At 42.7% G+C, this 13,129-nt stretch overlaps 1 protein-coding gene across 1 annotated transcript; it reads right to left on the bottom strand.

The window, feature by feature from the left end:
- Myoc (myocilin) lies at positions 1–11,326 on the bottom strand. The gene is made up of 3 exons (XM_020185157.2): positions 10,660–11,326; positions 3,837–3,962; positions 1–1,292 (listed from the first exon to the last, which is right to left on the bottom strand). Exons 1-3 carry the CDS (start codon positions 11,210–11,212, stop codon positions 508–510), a joined length of 1,464 nt encoding a protein of 487 aa, XP_020040746.2. The 5' UTR covers positions 11,213–11,326; the 3' UTR covers positions 1–507.
- Between the last annotated feature and the right edge of the window lie 1,803 nt (positions 11,327–13,129).

Here is a 13,129-nt window from a genome sequence, read left to right as displayed (position 1 = left end):
TGTTGTGTAAGATAATTTTATTTCATAGGGCAAAGGACGATATAATACCCAACTAAATTCTGTCCGAAGCATCAGAAACCAATTATACTAAATGCAACTTACATATATCCAGTTCTGGCAACAGGAGCTATTTTTCTTCTTTTAGAAGTGCTATTTCTCATTATGACTTACGATAACCACACTACCTGAACATGCAGTGGTTTTATGAAGAAACTACCATCTGTACAGCTTTTGCCCCATAGTGCCAGAAAACTAGAACTATTTTGGATAAGCATCCCATTAAAAGCCAATAAAAGAAGAGAATATCTATTATCATATGAAATTGTCCAAGCCCTCAGATTGCTATCCCTGCATAGTCAGATGGTGATTATGCACACCGTCCTGGATTGACAAAAGCTTGGAAGTCGGAGAGAAACTGTGTAGGTCTGGTTGGCTCTCCCTCAGCCTGCTCCTCTCAGGACCCCCGATCTCCATCTCCTCCTGCCTTTGCTAGGGCTCTAGGGCTTCTCACATCTTGGAGAGTTTGATGTCATAGGTGACCATGTTGAAGTTGTCCCAAGCAAAGAGCTTCCTCTCCAGGGGGTTATAGTCAATCATGCTGCTGTACTTGTAACGGTTCTTGAATGGGATGGTCAGGGTCTTGCTGCTCCCTGTGCCCGTGTCATATGCAAAATTGATGGTTGCATTGGCTGAAGAGTAGCTGCTGACAGTGTACAAGGTGCTACAAATGACAAAGGCATTGGCAACCGACTGCTTGCGAATGTTAGTCTCCCAGGTGTGTTCAAGTTCCAGACTCTCTGGGTTGATTTTAGAGAGGATGATGGCTCCTTTGACCTCCTCAGTGCTGTAGATGACCCAGAGGCCAGTCTCATCCACAGCCAAGTCAATATCTGTGTAACCACCCCAAGAATATGGGAACTGTCCATGGTAGCCGGCTCCAGAGATTTCCTTCTCAGCCTTCAGCATCTCTGTGTTCAGCTCATACCTGACCAAGGTTCTGGACTCAGCCCCCTGGTAATAGAGGCTCCCTGCATACACCACAGCCCCTGTGCTTTCCAGTGGCCGGGGAAGCACATGAACTTTTGAAGGGTAGCCCTGCTCGAACTGGCTCACAAGGTTGTACTCAAACACCTGGCGGATGTCTGTGCCGACTGTGTCAATTCTCCATGTGGTCTCCTGGGTGTAAGGCTTGGTGGGTTTGGGGTCTCTCATCCACACGCCATACTTGCCAGTGATTGTTTCAGCTGTCCTCAGAGTGACAGGCTCACCTACCCAAACCAGCGCTCCACATCCTGATGAATCAAAAACACTATGTGTCCATAATTTTTCCAAATACAGACAGTGGTAAAATGGAAACAGAGCACAGGAGGCAGGAGTTAAGGGTCCAGAGACAGGCTGTCTAGAGTGACACCCAGGCCCTGCTGCCCACTGACTGTGTGACTTCCTTTTTTGTTTTGGTGCTACTGGGGTTCAAACTCAGGACCTTGTGCTTGCTAGGCACTTTCCTAGCCCAGTGTGACTTTCAATAAGGTATTTAACTCTCTAAGCCTCAGTTTTCTCATTTGTAGGAGGATAATAAAGTGTTTGACAGTAGGACTATTGTCTAATTTTATGGATAAATTTACATGTAAAGTGCTTGACATAGAGGAAATGTACAGAAATTTGTAAGTGGTTGGTCTATGATATGAATTGAACTACTCAGTAAGAGTTGTAAAGATTGCCAGGTGCTGGTGGCTCACACCTGTAATCTTACCTACTTGGGAGGCTGAGATTGAAGTCTGAGGCCAGGCCGGTCAAATAGTTCATGAGACCCATCTCCAAAACAACCAGAGCAAAATGGACTGGAGGTGTGGTTCAAGTGTTAGATCAGCTGCTTTGCAAGTGTGAAGCCCTGAGTTCAACCCAAGACACCCCCTCACCAACAAAAAGAGTTGTCGAGATGAAGGCTTCAGCTATATTTATAACATTCTACTTGAACATGGCAGGGACTCAGGTGTTCATTAGATTATTCGTTTTTTAATTTTTGTTTTTTGGCAGTACTGGGGTTTGAACTTACGGTCTCACACTTGCTAGGCAGGTGACCTACCACTTGAGCCATGCCACTAGCCCTGTGCTGTGTTGGGTATTTTTCGAGATTGGTTCTTGCCAACTATTTGCCCAGACTGGCTTTGAACCTCGATCCTCCTGATCTCTGCCTCCTGAGTAGCTAGGATTACAGGCATGGACCCAGCTAGATTATTCTTTATGACTTTAAAGTCTGATTTCTTTTGTCATTTACAAAAGAGAAAAATCAGCTGAGAATGGTGGTACACACCTGTAGCTGAGAAATGGAGGCAGGAAAATCACAAGTTCGAGGCCAGCCCAGGCAAAGTTAGCAAGACACTATCTCAAAGACAAAATAAAAACAAAAAAGGACTGGGGGCTTAGCTCAATTGGTGGAGCTCTTGTCTAGCAAGAGAGAGGCTCTGGGTTCAAGCTCTAGTACTGCAGAAAGAAAAAGAGAAAAAAATCAACTGATTGTAAGAACAGTCTCTATACAACAAAGTTTTCAAACCCTAACTGATGGTTCACATCTTTTATGCATCATTTTAATACAATAAAACAATAAAAATTTTAAATGTGGTAAAGAGGTGGTTGAAAACTTAGATGTAGTGAAATCAAAACAAATCTGTGTTTTAATGGGCACCTTATATTTCTTCATAGAAGTTGAACACTGATTGCTGCACAGAGTCATACTTTAAGTATTTTATATACCCAATTCACATGCATGCCCTTCCATGCTAGCAATAATGTCAATAAAATAGACAAAGTTAGCCAGGCACCAGTAGCTCATGGCTGTAATCCTAGCCACTCAGAAAGCTCAAGGTTCAAAGCCAGCCCTAGCAAATAGTTCTTGAGACCCTATCTCAAAAATACCCAACACAACACAGTGCTGGTGGAGTGGCTCAAGTGGTAGAGTGCTTGCCTAGTGTGAAGCCCTGAGTTCAAACCCCAGTACTGCCAAAAAAAAAATGGACAAAGTATCTGAAAACCACATTCTTTCAGGGAACATTTTGGAGATAAGCAAATTGCACTTTCCCTAGATAGGGAAAGTTTATCAAAAATACCTTTAGTAACAGACTGTGCTGAGATGGTATGTGGTATATACCTGCCCTGAATGCAAAGCTATGAAGGAGTTGGGCATGGTAGTTCACACCTGTAATCCTAGCTACTCAGGAGGTGAAGGTAGGAGAATCAAGATCTCAGCCTGGCCCAGGCAAAAGTGTGAGACCCTATCTGAAAAACAAACATGGGGAACTGGAGGTGTGGCTCTACCAGTAGAGTACCTGCTTTGCAAGAATGAAGCCCTGAGTTCAAACCCCAGTCCCACCGAGAGAGAGAGAGAGAGAGAGAGAGAGAGAGAGAGAGAGAGCATGGCTCAAGTGGTAGAGCTCTTGCCTAGCAAGTGTAAGATCCTGGGTCCAAACCTTAGTGCCCCACTCCAAAAACAAAGATATAAATGAGCTACTGGAAAAGTTAACTTTCCAAGAGTAGTTAATTAGTGCAACAATCAAGTTGTTAAGTAAATCTCTCCTATGCCTCCCCCTCCACGCTCAGCCCTCCAAAGTGTGGATGATGGGACACTGGGTTTTCCTAATGGAAGGCTGACTTCCTGCAGACCTGCCCTGGCAAGGATGTAGAGGGAGTTCTGTTCTCCTTCCCTACTGCCTCTGCTCCCAAGATTACCTGTCCCCTCCAACCCCAGACGGGCATTTACTCCATTCCTACTCTGAACACAGAACTAGACATACACATAGACTGTGTGGGCTCAAAAGGGAAGAAATCTAACTTCATACCACTCCCTCCCTCTTCACTCCTGCGATGGCCAGATGGACTCTCCTTCAAGATTCGGGAAGCAGGAATTTCAGTTAACTCTGACTTCAGCTCCTGGAAGGCCAGTGTGTCCAAATTCCATGGAGAAACTGTATTAAAAGAAAGAGACAAAATTGTACTGAGAAAAGTGGCCCAAGGATTGATTCTGGGGAGGAAGGCATTCAAATAGACTTCCAAAAATGAAATGTTTGAAATTTGCTTTAAGATAATGGTGGGAGCATGTGGTATTGGATAAGGATTGACCATGTTAGTAAATATTAGTGTGGGGATGATGGCTGCATTGGGTTCATTCTTTTCTACTTTTTGACTTATAATTTCCATAATTAAAAAGCTCAGACTAACTGGGGCAATGGTTCAAGTGGTAGAGCACCTGCCTAGGAAGTATGAAGCCCTGAGTTCAAACCCCAGTACTGCCAAAAAAAGCTCATAAATAATACGTTGTATAGCTATGTACCTAACATAGAGCTGAAAATTCAAACTAAAATAAGATTTTACATAATTAAAATAATTACCACTAAAAAGACTGATTTGTGAGTACGTGAAGTAGGGATAGTGAGAAGGCCCTGAGCATCTCCTTAGACGGGTGAATTTCAATGATTCAAAATTCACTGCCACTTAAGTGTTTTTTTCCTTTCATATGAAAATATCTTAAAAGAGATAACATCAAACTTTTATTTTTTAATTTATTTTTATTTTCAACGGACACAAAACTACCTATATTTACGGGGTACACTATGACATTTCAATACTTGTGTGGGATGTGATGATCAGTTCAAGGTCATTGGCTAATCCAGCACCTCCAACACTTATCATTTCCTTGTGTTGGGAACATTCACAATCCTAAGTATTTTAAATGTGCACGTACTTGTTAGTAACACACTGACCTTCACATGCTCAGTTGAAATACTTCGTCTGATTCCTTTCTGAGAAGTTTTGTGGAAGGAAGAAGTATGTACAGGGAACCTACAGGAATTTGGGGGAGGGCTTGAGCCCTTGAAAATGGAAGAAGTCACCATGTGAGGGTCTCTCTGAGTCTCTGTCCCATCCATCTGGCTCCACTCTGTGCACCTGAGAGAAATTATTTTATTCCGTGAATGTAATTAGGATGTTTGTTTAATTTGGTGACTTTCTGGGGGAAAAAAGTATATATTAAGAAAAGTAAGGGTATACATCACAAGTCAGCAAGAAGAAAATTAAGAAAAGAAATTCCCTCTTTAGCCACAGAAGGAATAAAGAAAATGGAAAGAAACAAAGAAAAAGCTAGGCATTTTCACAGATGACTTCCCTGAAGATAGGTAAAGTACTGATTCTGAAATACTGAGAAATAGCTTTTGTGTGTGTGTGTGTGTGTGTGTGTGTGTGTGTGTGTGAGAGAGAGAGAGAGAGAGAGAGAGAGAGAGAGAAGAGAGTTGGGACTGCAGTCTGCACCTAATGAAATTTCATTATTGCTACCATGTATCAAGCGTGTACTATGAGCTGGGTACTGAGTACTGGGCCAGGTGTTTGCCCAGTGTTCATCTTCTGTCTTTCACATATCAGTCCTGAGAGTGATTACTACTATCCCCATTTGCAAATGAGGAAAGCAAGTTTCGGAGAGGTTAAGTAACTTGCCCAAGGTCACACAGCTAGTAAGTGATGGGGGTGGAATTTCAACCCATGTCTTCTGAAGCCATGGCAGTTATGACCCCTGACACTCTATGGTGGAAACTTGTGTCAGTTATAAATGTATTGGTTCTCAGAGCCCAAGGTTCTCTTCCACATCTGGTCTCTAAAAAACAAGACATATTTCTCGTCCAAAGCAAGCATGCTGCTGAACTACTTCAGGAGAGGCCGCTGCAGGGATGTTGTGGGAGGCAGAAGGCTGCAGTTTTCTGCCCTGGTCTGGTCCTTCATGTGCCTATGAGGACACTCTGTGGAATCTAGCTCCAGGACATGGACCCTCTGAAACTTCACCCTGGCTGTAAACTTCCCACAGCCTTCTCAACAAGGAGAGGAGCCACATCTGAAGGCCCCATGTGCTCATGACTTCCACTGTTGCTGGGTGCCCTCCCCACCTGCACTTGGAGGGGCTTACTGCAGCTGTGCAGTAGTTCAGGAAGGGCAGACCAGCCACCTTCTCTGCTCTCAGATGGGCTGAACTCTCCCTTTCCCAAGGAGGTCTGAACTTAACCCACTGTGTGGCTTCTGCCTCCTGATTGGGCCCAGCCTGCTGCTGGAAGCTTCCCAGAGCTGCTCACACTTGAGTGACACCCTCCTGGGGCTGAGCTCAAACTGCAGCTGGTTGCCCAGCTGTGTCCCTAGAGTCCAGTCGTCCCCATCAGCTCTTCTGCCCCCTCTGCAAGAATGCCTGGCTGTGGCCAGTTCCAGTCTACCAGCCACCCCAGGGCTCAGGGTAAGGAGTCCTTCAACCCAAGCTGTGTCCCCCACTCTTTCCTTGCTCTTTGTAGGAACCACGCCTCATGTGTATTCCTTGGAGTAAACAAGAATCATGATGGTCAGGGAACCGATCCCAGAGTGACTGCAATACAAATTCCCACTTGGCAGGAGGGATGGTTGGGTTAGGAGCTTACTAGTGGTTTCCAGGTGGTGTCAGCCAGGAGCATCTGGCAATGTTCAGACTCACAGAGTAAACCCATCTGGCACAAGGACCCAAGGCAAGGAAGCATTTGTGTGAAGGCGCCTGGACTGAGCCAGAAGTTGTAACGTCCTAATTCAGTCCCTCCATGTCCCAGCTGTGTGACTTTGGGCAAATGGCTCAACCTTTCTGAGTCCCAGAGGTTTGAGCTGCACAAATGGACAGGGTCATTTTGAGAATGACATAAGAAACCATAAGTGAAATGGTCCTCAATGCAGATATGTCAAAACTCAAATTCTTTGGAATGTTTCAAAATCACAAATATTTCCTTCTGAATACACAAAGAAAACAAGAAGAGATAATGAAAATATTAATGACTGTATTATGTCAGAGAGTTAAAATTTTTTAAGGCTTTTGCTTCTTTTTTAATATTAAAATTCAGTCCTTTTATGGTTCAAAAGTTCACCTTCATGTCTATTACAAAATTTTAGGAACTTTCTGCCTGCTCTGCTCTAACTTCGTATTCTAGAGAACTTGACTTAGAAACTGAACTCATTATTAACTCACTTGCATCCAAATACAAGTGAAATTGCAATGATGTTTGTACATTTTTTCCTATCTGCTTAAAAATTTCAGTCAATATTATTTAAATGAAGAGAATGAGGAAGAAGAGGCATGCTGACCTATTTACAGGTTGTTACAAATACTTGGGGAAAGGGAAGATTAACCAATAGACTATTGTCTTGGGCAGTGTTCCCACATGTACTCTAAAAATCAATGTGTATGATAGAAAAGTTATGTACACATGGACATTTTGATCACTGACTGACATTTTAAAATGTTGATGATATTCAAGCAGAAGTCATTGGTAGCTATAACCTATTTACTGGGTTGCCACTCTGCAGACACTACACTGGACACTTCCCATTGTAATCTCTAATCAGCATGACACCCAGGACATGTCAGTATCCCTGTCCTAGGGGTGAGGACGTGGAGTCTGTCCCGCTCACTTTTTCCCGGTCATTGCTGAAGAAACCTACCTTTCACAAGTGTCGTCTGCAGGGACTTTGTCTCAGCTACCCTGCCTCAGCTTCTCTATGTAGGAGCTTTGCAAGAACCAGGCTGGCACCCACATCAGTCCGTCATGGATGAGGAATAGCCCATGGGACAGCCATGTTCCCCTCTTCTGTCACATTCTACCCAGCTGCTCTGAAGATCTTGGGTGGGACTGAGCTTCCGTTGCCCACTGTGGCGATCAATTTGAGAAACTCTCCCTTCCCCCCTCCCATTTTTTCCTTCCCTGAATCATTGTCCCTTGTCTCCTATTTCTTTTCCCAGGACTCATAGCCACATAAAACATCCAAACACAAACCCTGGTCTCAGGCTTTGTTTTATGGGAGATGGGTCTAAGCTAAGGCTAAACATAGAAGAAGGTGGGAACTCTCTTGTGATAGAAACAACCAACTGTAATTTATCTTTAGGGTAATTGTATTTTTGCCTTACTTCGGGCCTCCATTTATATGTGTGTATATGTGTATATCTAGTGAAATGTTTTTTGTCACAGTTATGCATATATGTATAAGCAAGTGATTTCCATTATTTTAAGGAGTTTTCCCCCCATTAATTACATGATAAAGAAAGTGCTGGAGATAATTTGAACTATGGGTGGAGTAATAAGCCTGCCTTCTCAGCCTTTTCTTTATCAACTACCCTCACTTCCACACATTCCACACTTTGGTTCTTGCCACTCTTGCCCATAAGTTCCAGCACCTTGAAATCTCCCTGATCCCCAAATCTAGGAACTTGAGACACATCTTCTGAGATTAGAAAGATACAAGCATTTCTGTACCTTTCTATCTTTTATCTTTAGGGTCTATAAGCTAGAGGTTAGCTAAGGGTCCTGAAGATCACTGACCCTCCGCATAGAGGACAGAATTCTAACTCTCTTTTGCCAACTGGCCAGGTGGCCAGTTGAGTAGCCTCTCTGGGCCTCAGTTTCCACATTTGCAAAAAATAAAGTGGTGGCACAGGATGCTTATTGGTCTCTTTGCAGTTCTACATCCTTATACTAATGCAATTTCCTGCAAGTTTGGAACTCATTACAATGGGCTATTGCCCCATGTCAAAAGTAGAACAGCTGGAAAAGACAAAAAAAAGTAAAATAAAATTAGAGAAAACATCTAATAAGTTCCTAAAGATGTGCTAAATGAGCACAAGACAATAAAAAGACAAGCATTGACTCTATTTTTATATGCATACAAATTCTACACACACATACACACAGTATACACACACACACACACACACACACACATACATACATATATATGTACTGAGGTTTGAAGTCAAGGCCTTGCAACTGCTGGGCAGGTATTCTACCATACCCCCAGCACATACATGGGTTTTTGTTGAGAGTGTAACCTCATTCAGTCAACAGTCTAAAATATTTAATGCTTCAGACTACTTCTAGTAATAATAAAACTTCATTTGTCCTCACAGACTCAAGTTCAAGTCTTAACTCTACCACTGAAGGGACTGGCTGTGCAACTTTGGGTCCCTTAACATTTTAGGAACTCACTTTCCTTAGTTGTAATATTCAGAATTGGATCTCTTCTAATCCCAACAATGTAGAATTTTTTAAAAATCCTTTACATCTTATAGCTATTTGGCTTGAATCCCACAAAAATTATTCCAGCAGGAATTTTTCTTGCCATGTTATGGATAAGAAATGAAGGTGCAGAATTAACTTGCCCCAAGTCACACTCAGGCATTGACTCTTAGGTTTTATAACCTCATACCTATGCAGATATTGTCTTTCATGAGGAAAGGCTTTTTAGAAAATATTTTCCTATCATGTCATTTTGGAGAATTTTAAACCTATAGAAAAGATGCAAGACTGCTAAAATACTGCTCCCCCTGTGCCAGTCACTTAGATCTACCAGTTAACATTTTGTCACATTAGTTTTGCCTTTCTTCCTCTTATTCTCTGTGTATTGAGTCTTTGCTGAAATGTTTGAAAGCAAATTACAAACATCCTGCTACCTTAACCCTGTGTACTTGAGCATGCATCTTCTTAGAACAAGAGTATTCTCCTTTATAACTGTAACTGTCCTCCTATATCACTTTATACCATTGTCCCACGCAAGAAACTAAACATTTACACAGTAATATAATCCAATAAGCAGTGTATGTTCAAATTTCCTCAATTATCCCAACCTTTCTCTTGTAGCTTTTTCTTCCTTGATGCAGGAGCCAGTAAAGGATTGGTTACCATGTTTCTTAATCTCATTGAATCTAGAATAAGCACTTCTTCTTCTTCTTCTTCTTCTCCTTCTTCTTCTTCTTCTTTCTTCTTTTGGTGCTGAGAATCATACCCAGGGTTTCATCTAAGCGAGCACTCTACCACTGAGATACATCCCCAGCCCCAGCCCCTTTTCTTTCTTCCTTGACATTGACATCTTTAAAGAGTCCAGATTAATTGTGCTACAATTGGATTTTCTTGCTTGTTTCCTCATGAAACAAAAACAAACCCTTATTAAACAATGAATATTTGGGTGCACACTTGGGACACAAATATTGTCTTCCAGCCAAATGGAAAAGCGTCCCCATCCACTAACATGCACATACAGATTCATCTTCCAGCAAGCAAGGACAGGATAAACAGCAGAGCATCTCATAGAGAAATGGTTGCCTCATAAAATTGTCTGGTGACAACCTTCTTAGATTGAACAGAAAAAGGAAAACTTCCAAAAGAGCATATTGAAGAACTAATGAAGTGTTTTCACCTCTTTATTTTGCCAAGGTAGGATATTAAAAAAACAAACTCCATTCATTTTTGTCTTATAAATCTTTTGCCCACGCCAAAAGGTAGGACTAGTAATCTCTGAGCAAAGATTTAAGGGAATGGTTTTCCATGCTGTTCACATGCCATCTAGTTCTTGCCTGATCTTGTGATTCTCATTTTGCCATAAGAGGTGACAACTTTGTCACAGACGGGTAATAGAACTGGGAAGCTAAACAAGCTTTCAGGAGTTGAATTACTAGATGTGTGTAAAAGTGCTTGCTTTGCTCTCCTCCATGCAGCTGTCTTGTGCTAGATGTGTAGCTTTGAAAGAAAGGACAAAGCAGGAAGAAAGATGTATACCTTTAACAGGTCACCATGAACCATATCACCTGCTAGGCTAGGCAGTCCCCCTACCCTGCATTCTTACCTTCTCTGGAGCCTGGCAGCACATCCCGGGAGGTGTCCTGGGTCTGGGGACACTGGTCCTGTCTCAGCCTCGCTACCTCCTGGCTGCTGCTTGCCAGCCTCCCGACCAGATCTTCATTCTCTTGCCCCAGTCGCCTCTTCTCTTCCTCCAGCACTGTTTTGTCTCGGAGAAGGTTGTTATAGGCCACCTCCAGCTCCCTGGTTTGGGTCTCCAGCTGGTCCCGCTCCCTCCTCAGCATGTCCAGTTCTACCTGCAGCCCCTCCTGGGGCCTAGTAGCCTGACCCAAGGTCAGGCGGTGGATGAGGCTCTCCAGGGAGCTGAGCCTGGCTTTGGTGGACTCCAGGTCTATACGCTGGGTACTACTGTCTCTTTGTAGCTCTTGGATGGCTGACATGGCCTGGCCCTGTTCAGGACAGCTGGATTCATTGGGGCTGGCCACAATGAAGGTGTACTGGCATCGGCCACTCCTGTCATTGGCTTTCCAGAGCTGGGCTGTCCTAGCCCCTGTTCCCCACACCAGGCAGGCCAGAAGTAGCAGCTGGACAGCTGTCATCTTGGATCTACAGCTGTGGAAGTATGCACAGAAGGAACACAGTGCAGAGGCTGGGTGAGGCTTCCTCTGGGAAACTCTGCTGTGCTGTAAGATATCTGGATATGCGGGCCTGCCTGAGCTCTAGAGGTTTATATATACTGGGGAGCCAGCCCTGTGTGGGGGAAGGAAGAGGTGACCACGTGAGGCTGGGTGGGGCCATTTTCGGGGGGTTTGCTTTCACCCTGCTGGCAAGATTCCTAGAAAATAACCTTTTAGAGGTCTGTTTTGAATTTCTTTTAACAAAAGGAGATTGCCCCACTGTGTTCACCCCACACCTGAGTAATAGTCCCTATATCTACCCTGTGCACACACACACACACACACACACACAGACCCACCTCACTCAACAGGAATATTTGTGGGCTAATTTGGGTATATGTCTAGTTTATATTTCCACTTACTCTGCAACCTGCTCTGTGCAGCACTATGCAAGGAGGTGGTGATATGGACGTGCCTACAACACAGACCTGTGCCTGTAGCAGGGACAGAGATAAGTAACAGTCAGCCAGAACAGAAAAGCAGCACCCCCTAGGCTTCAAGCACCCTACAGAAGCAGTTGAAAGCACAGTTCTTCCCTTGCCCCTTGTTTTAAAACAAACATGGGTGTATCTTTAGGAAAACCTCTAATTCCAGTCTTGCAACTCAGGCACCAATGTCAATGTTAGCATCTAGACCAGTGGGGGTTGTGTGTATGTATGTGTGTGTATACCTCACCATAAACCTTACTAGTGAAACCTATATAACCCTTTTCAGAAAGATGTTTTTAAATGTATACAATCACAAAGGAAACATACATTAATTTATGATTATAGAATATTTAAAAATCTGAATATAGGTAAGGTTCTTTATTAAGACATTAAAAGCAAGATCTAGCAGAAGGTCTCATTTTGAGTGTAAACAATATTTCATATCTGCAACAACTAGTATAATATAGGATGTTTGATTTCTCTTGGTAGGGACAAAATTACAGTTATTGTTAATATAATTTTGGGTTTATGGCAATAGTTATGATTGGATGAAATGATTAATTAGAAGGTGGGTAATTTATTTCCCAATCCAAATGCATAGGCTTTCTGAACTTCAAGTTAGTAATCCCTGCTTTCCATTTCAATACAAAGAGACCCGAATGTGCTGGTGTATGTCTATATTTCCAGGTACGTGGAAGGCTGAGGCAGGAGGATTGCTTGAGCCTAGAAGTCTGGACAACATAGTCAGACCTCATCTCAAGAAGAAGAAGAAAAAAAAAAAGTCCAACCAAACAAAAAACTACAAAGAGAAAAACCTCCAAACAACAAATGGAAAAAAACACTAACTATACCAAAAATTGTAGGAAGTTTAGGCAAATCAGAGTGTATATGGTAACCTCTGAATTACCTTAAAATAATGCTTGTATTTGAGTAATACATATTGTCAGATACCAATAACAACTCTAATATTTGTATGTAAATATTTCAGATATCCCCATGAGATTCACCTCAAAACTGAAAAAAACAGTTTGCTATAAAGTTAAACCTGAACTTGAGACATTTACGAATGGGTGCCCAGTTACAGCTGACTAAAGAGCACTACCAATCTCACTTTCTGGATCATCCAGCAGAGAGCACTGAAACAGTATTTCCAAAAAATACCACACTGTCAGCAAGAACTAAGTTCGAATTTGTTTGGCTTTACTCTTGGGAATGTTGTCTTTCTGTTAAGAGGATTGAGATTAAGTCCATGGAGGAAAAGAATTTCTGGTAAAGAAAAACATAAGTGATGTTATTGCCTGCATTTTATACCTGTGACTTGCAAAGGAAGAACACGATATTAGAAACAAAGTCTCCTGACTTCTCTTCAATGGCCTTTCTTTCCAGAGGACAGCTGCTTTCCAGGAGCATG

This window comes from Castor canadensis, chromosome 11, assembly GCF_047511655.1.
Source record: "Castor canadensis chromosome 11, mCasCan1.hap1v2, whole genome shotgun sequence".
In the NCBI taxonomy this organism is placed as follows: Eukaryota; Metazoa; Chordata; class Mammalia; order Rodentia; family Castoridae; genus Castor; species Castor canadensis.
Note: the sequence above shows the minus strand (reverse complement) of the source record. Positions and strands in the feature narration are given on the sequence as shown.

Bases quoted from the DNA above. Each gene is read 5' to 3' on its own strand.
- Myoc (XM_020185157.2), bottom strand. From the start codon at position 11,212: ATGACAGCTGTCCAGCTGCTACTTCTGGCCTGCCTGGTGTGGGGAACA. The intron at 3,963-10,659 runs GTAAGAATGCAG...CTTTTAATACAG, and splicing joins GCTGCCAGGCTCCAGAGAAG to TTTCTCCATGGAATTTGGAC. The intron at 1,293-3,836 runs GTATGAAGTTAG...TTGATTCATCAG, and splicing joins GAGTGAAGAGGGAGGGAGTG to GATGTGGAGCGCTGGTTTGG.